The sequence below is a fragment of the Tympanuchus pallidicinctus genome, unplaced genomic scaffold (assembly GCF_026119805.1).
Source record: "Tympanuchus pallidicinctus isolate F22 unplaced genomic scaffold, pur_lepc_1.0 scaffold16, whole genome shotgun sequence".
Lineage (NCBI taxonomy): Eukaryota > Metazoa > Chordata > Aves > Galliformes > Phasianidae > Tympanuchus > Tympanuchus pallidicinctus.
The window spans coordinates 25,168,379-25,188,686 of record NW_026294679.1 but is presented as its reverse complement, the minus strand read 5'-3'; the positions used below and the strand labels follow the sequence as shown (position 1 = coordinate 25,188,686).

Sequence of the window (20,308 nt, the reverse complement as noted above, 5' to 3'; positions counted from 1 at the left end):
TCAAGCTGGAGAAGAGAAGGCTCCAGAAAAACCTCATAATGGTCTTTCAGAACATAAAAGGTGTCTACAGGAACATTGAGGACAGATTCTTTATCAGGGAATGTAGAAACAGAACAATGATTAATAGCTTTAAACAAAAAGAAGGAAGACTCAGATTAGGTATAAGGAAACAGTGCTTTACTCAGAAAGGCACTGGAACAGGCCAACCAGAAATGTTGTGGAAGAAGCGTACATGGAAGTATTCAACTGGTCTAGAGAGATGTGTCCCTCCCCCTCTCATCTCTCCTCTCCCCCCTCCATGGCAGGGGGTTTAGAACTACATAGTTTATTTCAACACAAATTATTCTACAATTAGATGCAAAAAGGAAAATCAGACAAAACTATTTTTCACCTTGCCTAGGGCAGACAGGGAGTTTCTGTTCCTGGAGACCTTTAAGCATTCTCTCAACAAGACCCAAGTAAGCTGATCTAATTTGAAGTTTGTCCTGCCCTGTGCAAGATGTTTGATTACATAATGAAGAGTTTTCTTCTAGAATCTTTTATTCTTTCATTCTACTCTCCTGTTTTGCAATTTTGTGCCTGTTGCAATTTTCTGTTAATAAATTTCATACAACATCCTGATTCCTAATCAACTATTAAAGATTGCTATTAATTGTAAAAACTGCATTTAACAGCATAGACTTCAGACCTTAAGGGACAGTGTTAGTAAAGAAATGAAACTGCATATTTACTAGTCTTGCATTTTCACAGTAAACTACATTCTTAAACCCAAGCTTTTGCAAAAAAGACAAGGGAAATTTTTTTTTTTATGTTTGTTTTTGCTACTGTTAAGCTGAGGAAGATTTACTGACACCAAATAAAAACTGCATTACAGTAGCAAACTTCTTGTTCTTGTTTGGGCCATAGAACCACGTAAAATTTGTATCAGTGTGTCATAAAGATTAATATCCACATTTTTTCTAACTTTAATAAGCTATCCATAACTGACAGGCAGACAGCAATTCTCTGTTCCTAGGAACATCTACCAATAATGGTATTATTATTTGTCACATTTCATATTTGCAATGACATGTTTTTACACAACTCATTAGCACTTTTTTTCCTTTAAAAAGAATAGGCATTCATTTAAATTGGCTATTTGCAATCAGACCTCTTTCTACGTTGTAAGAGAACTGATTTAATCTGTCTCTGAAGCATAGTTTTCCCTTTAACCTGAGGGATCACATAAATAAATAGAACAAAAACGAAACAGATGAACAAAAAAAAAACAATTTCATGAGGATAGGTGCATCAGAAAACAAGACACCAATCTACTTAGAAAAATAAGAACAGCTTAATTAGTACATACAATAACAGTTAATTACTAATACCTTTCTTTTCCCCTCCATTTTCAAATGCTCACATTTTCCTCCAGTCTTTTTATCTGCAACAGGTTACTGTCTCTTCCCTGTGCTACATCAGAAAAGGACATGTATCACAGGAGCGTGCGAGAGTTTTTCAGTACCTTTTGTTTCAGCAACCCCACAACTGGCTCATGAAGAGTAATGAGGAGGCCTTTTTGCATGGCTTGATTATTCTCCATCCTTTTAGCTATACTACTCCTAATTCCATTTATTTTTAAGACAACAAAAACAACATATTAGATTAGTGAAACAGAAACTAATCCAGTTATTCCTGAACTCTGCACAAAATTTTAGCAATGCCTTTAATAGGAGCTACATTATACCTTTAAGATGTGTATAGCAGAACACACCTAGAAGTGTTCAATTTACGCCTCCAAATCATCAGTAAACCACAAAACTCATTAATAACACTGTTTATAAATAAGTTGCAAACCAAGCCTCAGGTAATGCTGTGTGAGGAGATACATAACATGAACCACAAAATATGCACAAAAGATGCACTTTAAAATAAACTCTTAAGCAGCCAAACTGATGTAAGATTTAGAAACTTGAATCACCAGAATTAGTAGGGAAAGTATGTGCTCAGTGTTTACAGAAAAAAATGTATTATGTTTTTGTACTAAAGATCTACTATGAGAAGACTAACCACTTCCCATGCCTGGAAGACGCAATCACACTCAGCCATTAAAACCAACTACATATATCTCATACTCTGAGAAATCCCAGTATCAACTGTTAAATAAATTACGTTATTTGAAAAACACTTTTCCAATACAGTTGTGTTGGCATACACTGCAGAAAAAAATCGTAGGGGAAAAAAAGACAGGTCCGTTATCAATCTAATTTTGTATTCTTCTGACATTAAAAAACAGAACAAAACAAAACCACTCAACCTGTATTATCCCTTTGAATGGCTTCAGTTAGGGAAGGGACATTGATCATCCAGTTCCAACCTCCTTCCTTTGGGCATGGCTGGCAATTACTAGATCAAGAACTGAATCAGGCTGCTCAGAGCAGCCATCCAGCCTGGCCTTGAACACCTCCAGGGATGGGGCATCCACAACTTCTCTGGGAAGCCTGTTTCAGCATCACACAACCCTCTCGGTAAAAAAGTTCCTCCTAACGCCTAACCTAAATCTCCTCTCGTTTAGGTTAAAAACATTCTCCCTTGTCCTGTCACCACCTATCCATGTAGAAAGTTGATTTTCCTCTTGTCTTTAAGCTCCCTTGAAGTACTGGAAGGCCATTATTTTACTGAGTGACTGCATCATTCATTGTAATTAGTCTAAATAATCAGCTCTATGCACTAAAAAAAAAAATCTTCTCAAAGGAAATAAATGACACTGTCACAAGGTAACATCTACTTACCATTCACTTAAGTGAAAATGTGAAATGACAATGTACAAAAACATCCTGACAAAGCTTACAGAGGATGTTTGACACATGGCTTTAAGTACATGGATGTTCAGTTCTTTGGACCTCATGATACATAGGCACTGCTACTTAAGTTATAGCTTTCTGTTTCGTGAACTGTGAAACACTGAATCACTCCACTATACTCAAGTAATGTAGAACAGACCCAAAATTTATGGGTTTACTCTGAAACAAGTAATTGTCCACCAATGGATATTTGGATTTTTGTCCAAATGCTAATGTATTTTCTAACATTACTCTTCAAACCAAGGAAATCATAAAAAAATATCTGAACTTTGATATTTAGATGGATCACACTTGTGTAGTCAAAAAGAAATGTTTAATTCAGTGAATTTGAATGAACAATTTTAAAACATAGGGTATTTCATATTAGGTAGAAATTTTAGGATTGGATTTATTACTGAGAAAATTGACCTCTTTCTTCACTTTAGTAATGGTTCTGGTATCACAGACATTTCAGATTTGCAACCTCCTGGACTGCGTAAGCAAAAGGAGGGTTTGTAATCAGCATCTATTAAATACAATCTCAGGTTATGTTTCTGTATACTAAAATGCTTAGATAACATTTAGGACAGGAGCTCAACAAATAATCAATTCACATTATTTCTCAGGAAATTCTACATTGGAACCTAAATCACCTGGTTAGGTATACTAACCAACCAGTGTAAAGCAAGGAGAAGATCTGTATCTAACAACAGGCAAACTTAGAAGGAGCCTGAAGAGCCATCTCTGCTTATGGTTTTTGCACCGTCTCAATCAATGTTTCAATCACAAGAGAAATACCATTTGCTACTCAGCTACGAGGACTCCAGTCCAGCAGTTTCAAGTTATCACACTAAAGATGGTATTTTTAAAAATACACAGGAATATACAGGTAAACTTTAGAGCAATCAATATAAAAGGTATGACTAGTTTGGGTTTTTTTGTTTGTTTGTTGTTGGTTTTGGACAGAAGTGCATTTTCATTTTTAATGAACAATTAATGACTTGGGAAAATGAACTTAGTTCAGCCTTCACCTGCAATGGTTTCAAACTATGGACAACTGCAGAACTGCTCATGTTCTACACTGCTGCACGAACCATATAATCCTAATAAATAGAATTTAGCACTATGTACTTGTAAAGAGTAGAATGGGCAAACATATGGCACATCAGCCATAAGGAAAAACAAAATTCAAACCACTTTTTATGAAGATGACACAAGTTGTTTTCCTGCCCATATTACTCTAAAAGAAATCAACTGTAGTTTTGCTCATTGAAGTGCAGAAATGAGAACAGGGGTTTAGTAGCTCCTGTTTCAATGCTGAAGACATGCTGCTTCAGAAAATAATATCATTAAGGTCTCTTCACTTAATAAATTTTGAAGTATATTCCTCTAGACAATTACATAGAACTAAATACTACAATGCATCTGTTTCGTTTATAAGGTGTTTTTAAATGTATCAACATAGAAAAGTAACCCATGTGATTTCTAATTTCTATGTCTATCACAAAAATTATTGTAGAACCAAGTTTTACTTACTTACACAAAAGCATATGAACATCCAGAAAACTCTGGATGACTGGAAGCTTGGTACGTGCACAGCTCAAAGAAAAAACAAACTATTAAACTGATTCAGTGCCATTTTCTTTTCCCTCCTGAACTCAAAAATCATCAATCAATTAATTAAGTGTCCTAATAAAAGCTTCTGTTAGTATTACCATTGTAAATTACAACAGCTTTGAAAGTTTTGGATCTATTGAATACTAAATTACAATATTTTTCATAATGTTACACTGGAAGGGAAATGTCCAATCTTCTATGTATATACACACTGGTACATACTTCTTTTCACAGAAAAAGACTTCACACAGCACAGAGGATTTTAAAAGTTAGAAGCAGATGAAACCGTAAGATTGGATAAATGCATCCATTCAAATACAGCAATTGTGCTTCACACATATACAGTTTGTTCAAATGACTTCTACACTGTACAGAGTAGAAACACTTATCATGCCAGTACATTTAAAACATACAGTAGGCTTCACAAAGCCTTAAACAAACTGATCTTGCTGGTTCCAGTTGAAAAATGACTCTCCTGTGAAAAGTTTTTGAAGTACATAGAAGAATAATCTGATTCTAATAGTTATCATACCTGATACAGCAAGGAAATCATCAATACTTGTTATGTCATCCACAGCTTCAGTAAGAACATGGATATGATTCTCCCATATGCTCCTATACATCTCCATGTTGTTTTTTACAACTTGACTTTTTGGTCTTGCAGAAAGAGCTAAAGCTGCGTTAATAACCTGTGCAAAACAAACAAATAAACAAACAACATAACTAAATAATTATGTATTTTGAAACAAAGTTTTCCTAAAGCTTAATAATGCAGAGCAGCATTTATGTTGTTCCAACTCTTGTTTTTCTCACTGCCAAACTATTATCTGTTAGGCATTGCCAAAGCTAACTTCCTTTTTAGCTTCATGAAATATGAAGAGCCTACTATGGAGTATTATCACTAAAAGAGATATTAGTTTTTATCATGTAAAAGCATGTTGCTGGGTCAAGATATATAATCAATGGCAAGGAAATAACATGTAGGAAACCTATACAAAGGTAGCATCATTCTGGTATTTCTAAATTAGTTACGCCTAAAAGCAATAGATATGTTCACAATTAAGAGAGCAGATTCCATCTCTCCTAGAAAGAACTTAATGTTAAACAAAATACTAGATCGTAAGGTTACTACTTCATTAGATATCACTTACATCAGTTAATTAGCTATAGACTTTTTTTTAATGTGCCTTTTTATTGTTGTTACATCCAAAAACATTATATAACTCAAACTGTATTATTTATTGATGGAAGAGGTTGAAATACTACCTAAAGCAAAGAATAGAAAGAATCAAAACAACATGCCACACTAATCCCCAGTGCTGAGGGTATATATTCACGAAACAGTTCAAGTATCATGCCACTGTAACAACTCCATTATACTGAAGAGTAAGAACTAGGATATTTCTCATCTTTGATTCAAATGGTGCTTCTTTATACTATTACCAATCCTCTTGACTCTGCTTGGGATTATAAACTAAATGTGTGATCAGTTTTAATTGGTTGGTTTGTTTTGGGTTTTGTTTTATTTTGTTTTGTTTTTAACCTATTACACAATTGGTAAAATTTAAGTAATTACACATTTTAGTAACATTCATGCTCTCATAACCCAAAAACATAGATAAGCCTTCAGAATAAAACTTCTGGGACTGAATATTTTACTAACAGCTCTGCTAGAGAAGAATAGAACATCCTATTATTACTTTGCCAGGTAGATGGTGAAGGAAGAGGGTATGTAACTACAATGTAGATAAGAAAAAGATTTCTTCACCAAGTGCATAAATGTCCAAAAAAAAAAAAAGACCAGTATAAAAGCATCTTACTCTCCAGCAGGAAAATCAAATTCGCAGCAAGAAAAACAAACTTAGAATTGGAACCAGCTGGATAGATAGCAGCAAAAATAAAAATTTCATATTTACATTACACAAGCCAATAGAAGCAAGTCTATCATGGCAACTGATTACAACATAGAAAATACTATCAGAGAAAAGAACAGAGAAGCATAAACAGAAACAGCATCTGAAAAACATGAGGGCAAGTGTTTTGCTCTACTTTAGAAGTATTCATCTTTTAAGTGCAATATCTCATCCACTTTGGAGCGCCATACTTCTGAAAAAACACAAATCGTTCCTCTCCCATTCAAGAGAGAACAGCATCAATTATCATCATCATAGATCTAAAAAAAAAAAAAATCTGTGAGAAAATTTGAAAAAAAGTCACTTTTCAGGAAAAGCTGAAGACAGAGAGCAGTTGTAGTCATTAAATGAAAGTTAAATTGTGAAGGGAAAAAAGCAACCACCAAAAAAGACACACATACAAAGAACCCACCGCAACAGCAAAAAGTCAAACCAACCAAACATTATCCATATTGAGCTGGCAAAAAGCTCTCCATTTACCTAAAATTCTCTAACATAAAACCAAGAACTTGTTTTAGATTACAATAACAATACACTAATTGGTCAACTAAGGAAGACTATATAACTAACATTTAATCTGCTGCAAATAAAATAGCACCAACGTGGTATAATATACCAACATACTAAAATGATTTTCTATGTATTTTCATAAAACAGGAATTTAATAATCACAGAGGTGCTACTTTATTTGTTACATTATTAATAATTCACTTAAACATTGTTTAATTTAACCATTGTTTGCTTGTCTTCTAAAATGCAAGGACCCTTACCACTTTGAATTACTACCAGTTAGCAGCAACTTACACAAAATTATCTTCCCATTTGGAAAACAAAGGTATGCAAACTTATGTTTAAAGCTATGAAATACACCAAATAAAGCTCAATTTGTCATGCTCATTTTCTAGAACTAATACCTAAATTACTTAAATTAGACTTTCAGCTCTTTAGACAATTAATTTTGACTTAATATTTATATCATTGCACCGTGCAGATAGCCTTAAATAACACACTATTAAGTTTTCACAAATAAAAAATTTTAGGAAAGAACCAAATTATCAAGTTAATACTGATTAAATGCAAAAAGTAAATGCTAGGGAGAAAAGCGCTCAACAGTTGAGCAATTAGAATCTGAAATTAGTGGGTCTTCTTTTCAAAGCTGCACAGCCTGTTTTCTAATTATCTGATGAAAAGCATCACTTACTGTGCATCTATGATATGATGGAATAGTCTTAAAACAAATCAAAAGCATCTCAAAATCCACAATCACCAGCTACAGGTTAAGGTGTTTGCTTACAAAACAAAAGAAGGGAAAAAAATACAGGTCATGAACCACACCACATACATTTAAAGGCAAGTTTCATTGAAGACTAACACAATCTACTTAAAACAAAGCCACTGACTGTTAAAATAATAGATGTGACAAGCCCACAGCAAGCGTCTGACAAAGTGCTGCTCTAGTTACATCCAGAATGGACTTAGAACTGATGACTCCTTTTCCCTTTCTAACTAAAATGGGGTTTATGCTAAACATGCAATTGTCCCCCTTGTTTTCAGATATCTCTTCAACTTATTCCCCTTGCCATGTATTACACAATCTTATTTTATCCATATTCCAGATCTGCAAAACATGCAGAAACATCATTTAGCAGCTGTACCATCTAGCAGCAGATCTGCCCCAGTGGTACAATCCCACCCCTAAAAACAGGTGCACTCATGAAAACCATCATCCAATTCCCCACTCAATTATATTTTTTAAATGCAATCATCAGTAAACATACTCTGCTAAAATACTTAATGTGTGGACGGGAACTTTTTTTTTGAGTTTTTATGCAAATTTCTCTCCTCCAATAAAATCTAAAAAGAAACATGGTAAATCCCAGAGAGATGAAAAGCCCTTCCAAAATGAATGCTAAGTACAGTTTGGATCACTGCAAAATCATGGATCATTTTATTTCTAACATTTGAAAAAAATGGGAAAAAATGAATATTTTAAAAATAGCAACAGCACAGCAATGCTGACATGAATAAAAAGATTGATCATTTCTACTCTATCAGAATGCATACATTAAAAATGAGTCACCGGAGACCCTGAAAGGCCTATTTGAAGACAACAGCAAAGGTGCTTATATTCTAGGCATAAGCAAACTATCATTGCAGCCCCTCTGCTCACATTCCCATATGCACTATCCACTTGCAGCATCATTTCTTTGGGAATATAAGATCTTTCCCTGCAGATGTTTATTCATGCTCTGATAGCCAACTGCTTCTGGCTTCTCAAGTCAACAGACTGCTCAAATTGCTGAAGGCTTCCATTTCCATATACCTATATTGCTTCTACTACAGGCTCTGCAAGCATGTAATATTTTTTGCAAAGAAGCTGGGAATTTAAGAGGTTATTAGCACTCATTTTTATTAATATTCAGCATTTTTCTCTGTTACTGTTATTCCTCTTTATATAACCTTTGACACTAAACAATGTACTTTGAATACATACTTCAAAGTAGGCAGTAACACATTATGATAAAGCCATCCTCAACTAACATGGTTTTACCAGTAATTCAAATTACTTTCTCTGTTTATTAAAATAAATACTTAAAATGAAAAAGATACAACCACATCAAGTTTTTAAACTCTGCTTCACAAGAGCTCTTCAGTTATGCTGCTACCATATCTCAATACAGTACTGTATTGATGGAGTCAACCACTTATGATTTCTATTCAATTAGAGGTGATAAAATATAATAAAAGCAAAGTTAAACTTTAAACGGTAAGAAATTGCACCCTGTGGTGATTACAAGTGACTTGGGTAAGACAGTAATGAAAAAACCCTATGTATATAAAGGAATATACAAAGTAAGAAGGAAAGGATCTGCACTGAAATCCTCTTTCTGTCTTTTACCCTCTATATCAACAGTGAATACTTTCACTTCCTAACCACCATTCTACCCAGTGCAGAAAAGAGGCATGAGGTGTTCTCAATGCCTCATTTCAATTTCCTGACATGAAAAATCAAGAAGGAAAATGAGAGAGAAAACATGATGACTCAAGATTTGCACTCAGATAGTGTTTTTTAAAAAGTTCTGCATTTAGTGCTTCGGAAGTACCACCTCTATAGTAGTGCTTATCACATCCTGCAGATCCTCACAGAAACTTTCTGTGTATGCAGGGAGCATAAAAAAAAAACACATCAGTTTCCAGTTTTACGGCCAAACCTGTTCATTCATTCCCTTCCCTGTGAGATGGGGGAACAGACACACAAACATACACACAAAAAAAAAAGCCCACAGAACTCATGACTTGAGATAAAACTTTTTACTGGGATAAAGAATAATAGTTATGACTGTGTGTGCACGTGCATAACAAATGATGCACAAGCAAATGCTCACCACCTGCCAAACCAAGAATATATAAAGCAGGTTTATATGTAAACCATGGAAGAATTGATCCTGCATTGGTAGAAGAAAGAAGAGGAAATGTGGACTATGTGATCTTTAAATGCTCGCTGAAGGCTTTGTTCTTTAACCTTAATGAAGTATCCGCATTTCTGAGAAACCAATTTCAGTTGCTGAAAAGATTACTGCAGGGTTCAGAGCAGACTAATAAAAAATGAGAAATAAGGTGGCACTGAACTTAGGTTATTGAACAGAGATCCTAACATAATTCTGAGACAAGTAAAAATGAAAATTGAAGAGGCATTTTCATTATTTCAGTTTGAAATATTACAGAAGTGCAAAAGAACTGAAAATGCGGGTAAGTATTCATCATCCACATTTGGGTGTGTACTTTGGAGTTTATTTGAATGCCTTTTCTTGGACCATGTAACTGATTGGCAGACTGTCACAAACTTTGTGTTTATCACTACACAAACGTAATGTATAAAAGCCACTTGCAGATCATGTTACCTCTCTTTGCCTCTTTCAACGACATTTTAGCATTTTGGCTTCCAGGAACAAATCGTTTCAACACAGACTGGTAGTCATTTGCTGCCTTAAACTTGATGCTACTTCGGTGGAAACCATTTTAAACTATAATTTAAAAAACCTGGAAGCTCATCAGAAACATGAATTGGCCAAATTTGTAAGATTTACCTCTCTACACATCTCTAGGATAGACACTTCTCTGAAAAACATGCTATTATTCCCAAAACTCACTGAAGTCTGTGCCTGTACAGGTGATGAAAGGGGAAGGTGGGTGTGAAGAAAGGAAAATTTGTGTCTACTTTGCTTTGAAAACTTGTACAGAAGACACTACAAACTGCCAAAAGCTTGGTCCTTAGCTGCAACTTACACATCATACATGCACATAGAAGAGTGTAGACCACACAGTTCTAACCCTGGCCATGCTGCAGATATACTGAACTTGTCTCTACCTCATTCACTTTCTACTGTAGTACTAATAGAAGTAGTAACTTTAAAAAAATAAAATAAAATTACTACTATGAATAAAATGGGGAAAAAAAAAAGAAAAAAAAAAAGCCACCAGGTATACCAAAGTTAGGTTTCCTCAGAGGTAGCTGCAGTGTTACCTGAACACTGACAAACACGTTCCTCTACTGCTGCACCAGAACTTGCCAGATTTGGAGCACCCATCTGTTGTTCCCTGCAAACAATACTGTTAGCTGCCTTGAAGGCGCTGAAGCACCCACGAGGATCCCCATCACACACCCACGAGGATCCCCATCACACACACAATACTTCTTTTGGAAACCATCCCAAAACTTGGGAAGCTGCAGATAACAATGCTGTGCTCAATATCAAGAAACAAACTTACTGCACATGGAACCATATATGATCAGTTTGGTTTCAGCTTCTTGCTTCAATAAGAGTAAAATGTTCCCATCTCTGCTATTTATACTTCTCTATTACCGCATTCTACAACTATACATATTCTCAGCTCTTTATTGCTGCCCTCCCCTATTTTCGAAAAAGACATGTGAAAATAAATCTCTTAACAAAGGTATTATTATGCTGTCATGTACTACTCTATGCTTTCCTACTGTATCAGTCCCCTCCCCAGACTCAGTATATATATATTTTTTTTATTTCACGCTATTAATAACAGAGTTTTACTGCCTTTCTTCTCTTCCTTAGCATTCTTAGCATTCAACAAAACATGGCATCTTGAGAAAACTTACTAAATCACAACAAATGATGACATTGAAGAAAGAAAGAAATACCATTCCAGGAAGAAAGCTTTCAAGTTTCAAAGGTGCAGGGAAAAATAATTTCTTTATAGAACATTCATAGCGTTTTTGTGCAGCATGCATCTAGAATATATACCTTTCCAACAACTTTAAAAAACTTCCTCATCACTTTGGCTTCCCAGTACCTACAGCAACCACAGGTGGAGCAATCGTAAGAGAATGAAACAGAACAATTTCCACAGTGCTAAGATGAGGCCATTCAGCATGCGTAGGTGATATTTTTATTTATATTACAATCTGAGAATTTGTTGAGGATTCTCTTCTTACACAACAGAAACTGGAAGATAAAAGTTAAGACAGAAAACCTCTGGGCATTTTGCAATAAATTATTCTCTAAGTGCTACCATAAAAGAGCCAAGCGGTCACTTCCAATGTGAGATTTTCAAGGGAATCTGAGAGTCATAGTTTAATTTTTATTTTCCTTTAAACTGATGATGGACAAAGTTCAAGCCAAAGCAAATATTCAGCTAAGCCTATTTGCATTACAGCATAAAGCATTAGGCCTTCCAATTCATTCTGCTGGCCCACAGCATTAGGATTCTACGCTACCCTAGCCAGTTAAAAAAGTCACAAGCTTTACCGTCTGTTTAAAAATGACAAACTTCAATCTCCACAAACAGGAAAAGGTAACAGCCTACAACTACTAGTGACAATAACTATGCCAGAGGAAATGAGAAAGGTTCGTATACTCATACAACAAACTGTATCAGACAACTGACTTGAAGGAAAACTAACCTTCCTGCTCCCTTCTGAACTTGATTCTCAGTGATCTGATGCATACAGCTGAATGCTACTTTGGTCACAAGGGAAGGAAGCAGAAATCACACCTTGAGAGTAGGCAGGGGCTGAATCTCTCTCAGCACAAGAGATGTACACCAGATTAAACTGCTTGTGAAGCAAAGGTGTAAAAGAAGGAATTAAACACAGGAGCATTCAAGCAGACTACCATAGTAAGGTTAATGAGATTTCTTTGATTAACAAGAATTTTTTCATTAACTTCAGTAGCACTGTGCATGACACAGGGAAAAGATACAAGCAAAATGCATTACTTCACCAAAATGTCTGTGCTTTGGTTTCCAAAATATTAAGTCATGATGTGTTCTTTTAATTAATCTCTTGATTCAAAAACCAGAGAAGGTACATAAAAAGATGCCTGACACTGTTAGAGATACTAACATCTGTTTTATCTCTTTTAAAGCAGATGGTAGACAACTCACTGATTTATCACATTCCTGATCTAGTGGTTGGCAATCCTGCCCATGGCACACGCTTGGAACTACATGATCTTTGAGTTCCCTTTCAACCCAAGCCATTCTATGATTCTGCGATTCCCCTATTACTTCTGCCCTTGCACAAGACTGCTGTATGTGTATAAAATGGTGTGAAGACAGATAAAAGCAGATGCAACAAAGCCTGTTCAAACAAGAAGATGAAACAGCTGTGGTTATGAAAGTGATAATGGCAAACTGTTTTTATGATACTTACAAAAAGCTTCTTCAGTATCCCCCATTTTATGAGCAAAGAACAAAATGAATGATTGATTTTCTCTGATGAAAAAGCAAATATATAGGAAATGTAGATTGTCAGTTTCAAAAATCCACAGCATCACAACTAAACTACAGTATCTGAAAAAAAATAACATCAAAAGAAGGCTGCCCACTTATTAGCTATGAAGTCTCTTTTTTACCAAGGAAAATTTTCAGGTTTGTTCAATGAAGTACAGACTTTTCAGAAAATAATTTAGAAGCAAATAATATGCACCAATGTGTGTCAACCTGGAAGAGCTGAACAATTTAAGTGTAAATCAAAATATAACTCAAAGGAAAAAATAAAATCTCCTGCTGATTTTTGTAAGGGAAAGAACACTGATAAAACATTTAGTTTTGAGAAAATACTTACAGGGTGTTCACATTAAGAGCTTAAGCAAAATATAACAAAAAAAAAAAGTTATAATCACAATTTTAAGAAAGCATACAGAGACCTGGTAAGTCCTTCTTGGACTTTAGAGTTTTAACTGAATATTTGTCCACGAGTCACACTGCTGCAACTGTGAGGCTGCTCAAAGCTTTCATGCTACTTTGTACAGAACCATAGTGTAATCAGTGAAGATGACAACACAATGTCTGTAGAAGATATCTAGAGTACCAGCCACAGACTCAAAAAACACCATAGTAAACTCCTGATGCCACTGTGTTTCTGAAATGAATAAACAAAATTTCAAAACATGTAAAACATGTTTCCAGAAACATGTAAAAGGTTCATGGCTGCCCGTTTCAGACAGGAAAGAAAGCACCACAGCTATGTTGAAATTACTAAAAGTCAAAGAGAAAAGGGCTGCAATATCTGGCTTCTCCTAAAAAACTTGATAGTTGTTTTTTTGTTTTGTTGGGATTTTTTTTATTTATTTATTTTTTTACATTCTCCTCACTGTGGATAAACAGGTTAATAAAGAAGCAGTTCTGTAATCCCTGAATACTGCAAATGAGTTCCAGACAGTTCAGCTAACGTTGAAAAAGATATATCACACAGGATAAACAAACGTACAATGTTGAAGATGATAATGTCAGATCTGTATATGAATGGCTTAGAAACCTGAGGCACATAAATATGTTCCACAGATCACCTCATTATCTTGTTTAACAGAGTAGAATACTTCAACTGGAGGACTTTTAAATCAGAGAGCTGCACTGACCACACGAGGTTTAACAAGAACAAGTAACCAAATTCTGCACCTGGGAAGAGGCAACTCTGCTACACATACAGACTGGGAGATGAAACACAAGAGAGCAGCTCTGCTAAAAGGGATCTGGGGTTCTTGGTTGACAGTAAGTTGAACAGCAAGTCAACAGTGTGCCCCAGCAGCCAGGAAGATCAGCTGTCCCCCGGAGTGCAAACACAGCACTTCTAGCCAGCTGAGGAAGTGACTGTCCTGCTGTACACTGGTACAGCCTCACCTTGAGTACTGGCGCAGTTTTGGGCACCACCATACAAAAAGGACATAATACTATAGAAAGTGCCCAAAGGAGGGCTAAAAAGATGGTGAACAGTCTAGAGGAGAAGATGTATGAGGAGTAACTGAAGTCCTTTGGTTTGTCCAGCCCAAAGTAGAGGACACTGAGGAGGGAGTCTTCCACAGTCTTCTTCTTACCCTAGCTCCTCCTTTTGTTAGCCTAGCTTGCTGGACATAATTGTTGAGCGACATGAAAGCTGATCAGATTGAATATGAGGTAAACGTAAAAAACAATGGCATTTTAGAAAAAGAAACTGGAACCTTTGTCTACTTATTACTAATGTCCTACCTTTAGGAAATTTTTCCATCTCTATATCCAACAGGTTTACCGTCTACTGCTTATCTTGACCTCTACCATGAGACAAACAGAGGATCAAGAGACTTCCTCCAACACATCTCTTCAGTGAAACATGAAGGGAACAAACTCAAATCCCAGAGTAAGAAATAACTATCATTTTGTACCCTTTCTGTACAAAAATATAATTGTTTGCTTGCTTTTGTAGATTCTTTTCCTTTTCTTTCTAGCAGATTTGATGAGATCACAAATTTGTTTGCATACCAGGAAGACAAGATGGATTCCCACACTGAACAACTGCAACATTTTAGATTTTACCTACTTGACACTCGAGAAAAACCTCCCACTAAAAGCTATTACCATGAACAGGAATTATTTTTCATTACCTAAAACATATGACTCTCTCTACATTCTATTATTATTAATATAAAATTAAATATTATTAAAATACATTCCTCAACCAATTTCACAGACAGAAATTGTTTCATATCTGCCTTAACATATTTTCTTAGCTTATCAATTTATTAAACACTTATCTTAGTTTATTTATTATTAGTAAATATTTTTTAATTCAATCTCATTTAAAAAAGCTTGAGTTCAGAGTCACCTCTCTACTTTAAAATATTTATTATTAGTTATTATTAGTTATTATTAGTTATTATTTATTATTAGTAAATATTTTTTAATTCAATCTCATTTAAAAAAGCTTGAGTTCAGAGTCACCTCTCTACTTTTAAATACAGAACAGTATAATTAAGAGAACATACGCACTTGTATGAATTCTAACAATTACAAGGCTTTCTTCCAGCGCTTGCCAATTTTCTGTCTACCTTTTCATCACTGCTATGGCATCATGGGAAATCTTGATGCTCAAACCTAAAGACTCCACAGTGTCTTTTGCAGGTGTTATTTGGTGGTGGGGGGAGGGGTTGAGTTTTTTTTTCTTTTTTGTGGGGGCAGGAGGGAAGGGGCATGTTTGCCTGAGGGAGGAGGGTTTGTTTTGGTTTTCATTCAATGTTTCTTGACTTTAATCCAAACAACTTGGCTCCCTTCTGGCAATATATTTTTTCTGAGCACTGATTGTTTGTTTGTTTGTTTTTTAACTCTACAGATTTAAGAATACTGGGGATTTCTGCATGTAAATTTCTCCTATTTCAAACTCTAATTGATATGCTCCGCGGGGATCTTCAGAAATAATTGTTTTCCTGTGGAGAATTTTTTAATGATATAGCATAATATGATTTACTGTGAAAATGCAGATGCCTTACTCTGCTGTTCTTACTTCAGTAAAATACCAATTGCATTCACAGGGAATGATCCTGGAGCAAATGCTCCACAATGAACACACCATTAACAGTAACACAATCTTTTCATGTGCACATAGCATTCTCCATTTAGATCAACTTATAATCATCAACTAATTCATCCCTGAAATGAATTTTAAAGGTTTTTCAAGTTAAAAAAAAAAAAGAAGAAAAAGAACAACAAAACAAACAAATAAAAAAACTGAAACAAAAAGACAATATATACCACGCCAAGGGGAAATGAAGCAAAACAAAAACAATAAATTTCCATTTTACTACAGAAAATTAAAACGTAGCAATTTAAATGGCCACAAAAAAAAAGTAATCCTCTAGTAAAAATCAGCTTTCATAGTTTCCGCTACCACATGTGATACTGATAATTCTAAGTTAAAAAAAAAAAAAAAACCCACAAAACAAAGAAACAAAAAAAAAAACCACTACAACTGGATGCATAATAACATATTGCAAAGGTTCACTTGTATCCTTGGAGAAATAAAGCCGCTGGAAGAAGCTGTTAACAAATTCTTCTTACAGGCTAATAATCCTACAAAAAAAAGTAATGTAATAAAGCAAGTAAGCCATTTTACACAGTGATATGTATAAAACACTGAAATGCTACGAAGTTGTAAAAATAGACATTAAACAATGATTTCTTTCAGGGAGTGTAATGATAGAATAAGGAGTAATTACCTTAAAGAAGGTAAATTTAGATTAGACTTAAGTAAGCAATTCCATACAATGAGAGCAGTGAGGCACTAGAAAAGGTTGCTCAGAGAAGTTGTGGAAGCCCCATCCCTGGGAGTGCTCAGTGCCAATGGGACTTTAGGCAACCTCATCTAGTGGGAGGTATCCCTGCTCGTAGCATGGGTGGTTGGAACTGGATGGTCCTTAAGGTACCTTCAAACCCAAACCTTTCTGTAATTCAATGATAAGACAGAACGCTTTCAGAGTATCACACTTACATATGTGAATTCCTTTTTCTCATGTCTTGTCTTTCACTCAGTGGGTATAAAATGGACACCTCAAGCTTGTAATTGAATGTACTGTTAATATTTGTTCTTCACCTTCTATTTCAACTATATTTAGCATTCAAGCACAGAAAAGGATAAGAATACTTTGATCACCGTGTGAACTGTAGTGTTCTTCAAAGAACTAATGATCTTGAAATTATGTTGCCTCAAGGCTGAAACAACTCGTGTTAGATTCACACAAATCATCTCTGCTCTAAACAGAATTATGTAACTGCAGAAGTGTTACGTCTGTAATTCTGAACATGAGAAACACAATGAGCAAAGTACCAATAAAGTATCTGCAGCTGCGCTAATTCTTATTCATCTGCTTCAGACAAAAGTTCAAGCTTTTGGTTGGCAATAATCAGAATTAATACCAGAACATTCACATATACATAAAATAAAGCAAGGTGTAATAGCATTTCAAGTTCAGTCAAAATATGTACTGTGTTTTGTATAAGTAAAGACACTCCTGATTTGCCTATCATAGTAGTCTATTCATACAGTCAGGTTTAATTTCTGAAACAAAACAACATGTTTCTTAAATTGTGATTCCCACAACTCCTTAAGACTCCCAATCAATAGGCTATACACAATTCCTGCGTTAACCACTAAGAAATAGCAAAAGGATTAACTAAGTACATGCCCTTCATTGGTTATTCAGTTTTCATTTAACTACACTAACCACCGTGAGAACTGAATGTGAATGTTAGACTGAAGTAGCATAACTAAACATCTATGTTGTGTAACAAAACACTGCATGCTCAGTGCATCGTAATGGGAATTAATTGAAAAAGTCATACCTGTGGGCACAAAGTCTCTATGTGATTAGCTGCCATTTGGACAATTTTCATTCCGTCTTCATTTGTTGACAACGAACAAGCAAGATTAGCAACCTTAAATAAACAAATAGTTTTATAAGTAGGTATTCATCCCCATGCTACCAAACTTAGCAAAGGCATCTCTGCAAGGAAGACTTCATTACTTGGGGAAATTAATTTGTCCAACAACATATCTGAAGAAGAGAACTCTGCAGAAAAAAAAGGGAGCTGTGGAAAGAGGGGGTTGGTAACAAGGAATCTCATTACCTCTCACCAGTTCAAGTTCACCATGTAATACCTGCACTATATTGTTTATATAACTTAAGGAGATTTCAAATTAGGATCCTATGGCTTCTTAAATCCCTTGTGGTTGTTTTGTATATACAGCATATATACAGCTATGTTTTTTTTAAACTTACTTATTTTTAAGTCCTCAAGATCCAGTCAGACTTGCCATGATTTGATACAATGAATATAGAGTCACTCTATGAAATAGAGTGACTATGCCCTGTGTCATACACAGATCATTAATTAGCTGTAGAATTACCTAATGAAATAGTCATGTCAGTACAATTTATATTGAGAATATATAAGAAAACATGAAATATATGCAAGTTCCAGTTTATCTTCTGTTTAACTAAATGCAGTGGAGATACAACTTCTTTTATATGAAAAAAAAAAAAAAAGCCTTCCTTCAAGGTTACACAACTCAACAACTTAGCAAAGATGAAGGAAAAAGAGCACACTCTCACTTAAGTTAACTGCAGCTCAACAACAATCCATTGTAATGGGCTGGCTTGACAAATGCACAAGAGTGCCTTTGGGAGACCAAGACCCAGTAGATCTTTTCACTGTGCTGAAGCCGTGTAAGGCCCTTACGTAAATTACTACACTTTCATAGCTTTGATAATCCTTTGCTGAAATAGCTTTATTTACACATGCATCACTCTTACATTAACACAGATTAAGAACTGCTTGAGAAAAAGTCCTCTGTAGTGCTGCTGCTAACAGCACAGATACAAAATAAATAGGCATACTTAATCTGTAATTATTCACAAGTCATGAAATGAACTGCATGGCCCAGGTGCCAAACAATAAAAACCAATCTTTATTTATCAACATTTTAATAGACTTTCCAACAAAGAATAATTTAATAATGTTCTGTTATCAGAATTTTCTATTTACTTAATTGATATAAATCATTAAAAAGAATCTGTTAGTCCAAGGACAAGTAAATTACTCTTTCCTTCCAAAATTCTGAAGAGAATGAGGGGTAGAATGCGCGGCTTTCCATGCACAGCTGTGTCTCCTTAGAAATAATTTATGAACCTTTTCCTGTTGTTCCAACAATTAATTGGTTCCCCACCTAAGTAATATAAAAACAGTTTTAGGATTGAAGAATTTCAGTTTTCATAGTTGCACTGAAACTATTCTCTTATTTTAGACAACTGTATTAATATTTTTTAAATACAATATTTGAGAAAAACTGTTCCTATTCTCAATCTTCTCCTCATGAATCTTAGTTTTATGTATGTCTTGGTAATGGTCTAATCCAATATTCCAAGCATTGGGAACTTACAATAAGCTATTTTATAACTAAAACAAACATAAGACTATGTTGTTTATACTAAAGTCTTTTAAAAATCAAAACAGTTTTTGAAAAAGTAGTAGTCAGTCACTGTATTATAATATATTAATTGTGTTACAACATTTCAGCTCAGTTTTAGGAATACATATTGCATTGCCATCCTGACAGTGAATTTACCTCCTTGCCTTCATTTTACTTGACATTAGGAAATCTTTCACTGCCATTCAGATAAAATTTTCATCTACTTATTATGTCATGAGCCAACATTACAAACAGGAAGCACTACTTTCAGGGCAGCCCTCACGTATAACTTATATGTAAGTAATAGAGCTCTCTGTCATCTTCAGTAGCTGATTAAATCTACAGCTATTCCACCTAAAAGACAATCCAGATAACAGTAAATCATCATCATCATCATGGTCTCAACCATAAGTATACTAACTCTTAAGTCATTTCCCTCACTATGTCCTGAAGAGATCTCTTTGGTACTACAAACTAAAACATAAAATCAAGTTGATTAGTTATATAAGGGCTGCTCCAAAAGTAATGCTTCCTATTTTGTCATGTTGGCCCACAATGTCAGAGGCAGATGTTGTTTTTGCGGTAGTACAGGTTGAACCTTCCTGCAGTATCCCATCACATGCTGCAGTCTGACAGATGGCAACAGAGGCGCAGTCTGACAAAACGATGTCTAACACGGAAGTGCAGATGAAACAAAAGTGTGT

At 35.0% G+C, this 20,308-nt stretch overlaps 1 protein-coding gene across 6 annotated transcripts in view; it reads right to left on the bottom strand.

Moving 5' to 3' along the window:
* Positions 1–20,308, bottom strand: part of CTNNA3 (catenin alpha 3) — a 420,268-nt gene that overhangs the window by 122,296 nt on the left and 277,664 nt on the right. For 4 of the 6 annotated variants that reach the window (XM_052678006.1, XM_052678005.1, XM_052678009.1 and 1 more), the window contains exons 10-11: positions 17,978–18,070; positions 4,972–5,128 (exon numbers count right to left, since the gene is read on the bottom strand). In XM_052678006.1, the coding sequence (XP_052533966.1) occupies positions 4,972–5,128; positions 17,978–18,070 (250 nt within the window). The remainder of the gene's footprint in view (positions 1–4,971; positions 5,129–17,977; positions 18,071–20,308) is intronic. The other 2 variants (XM_052678007.1, XM_052678010.1) reach the window with 1 other exon arrangement.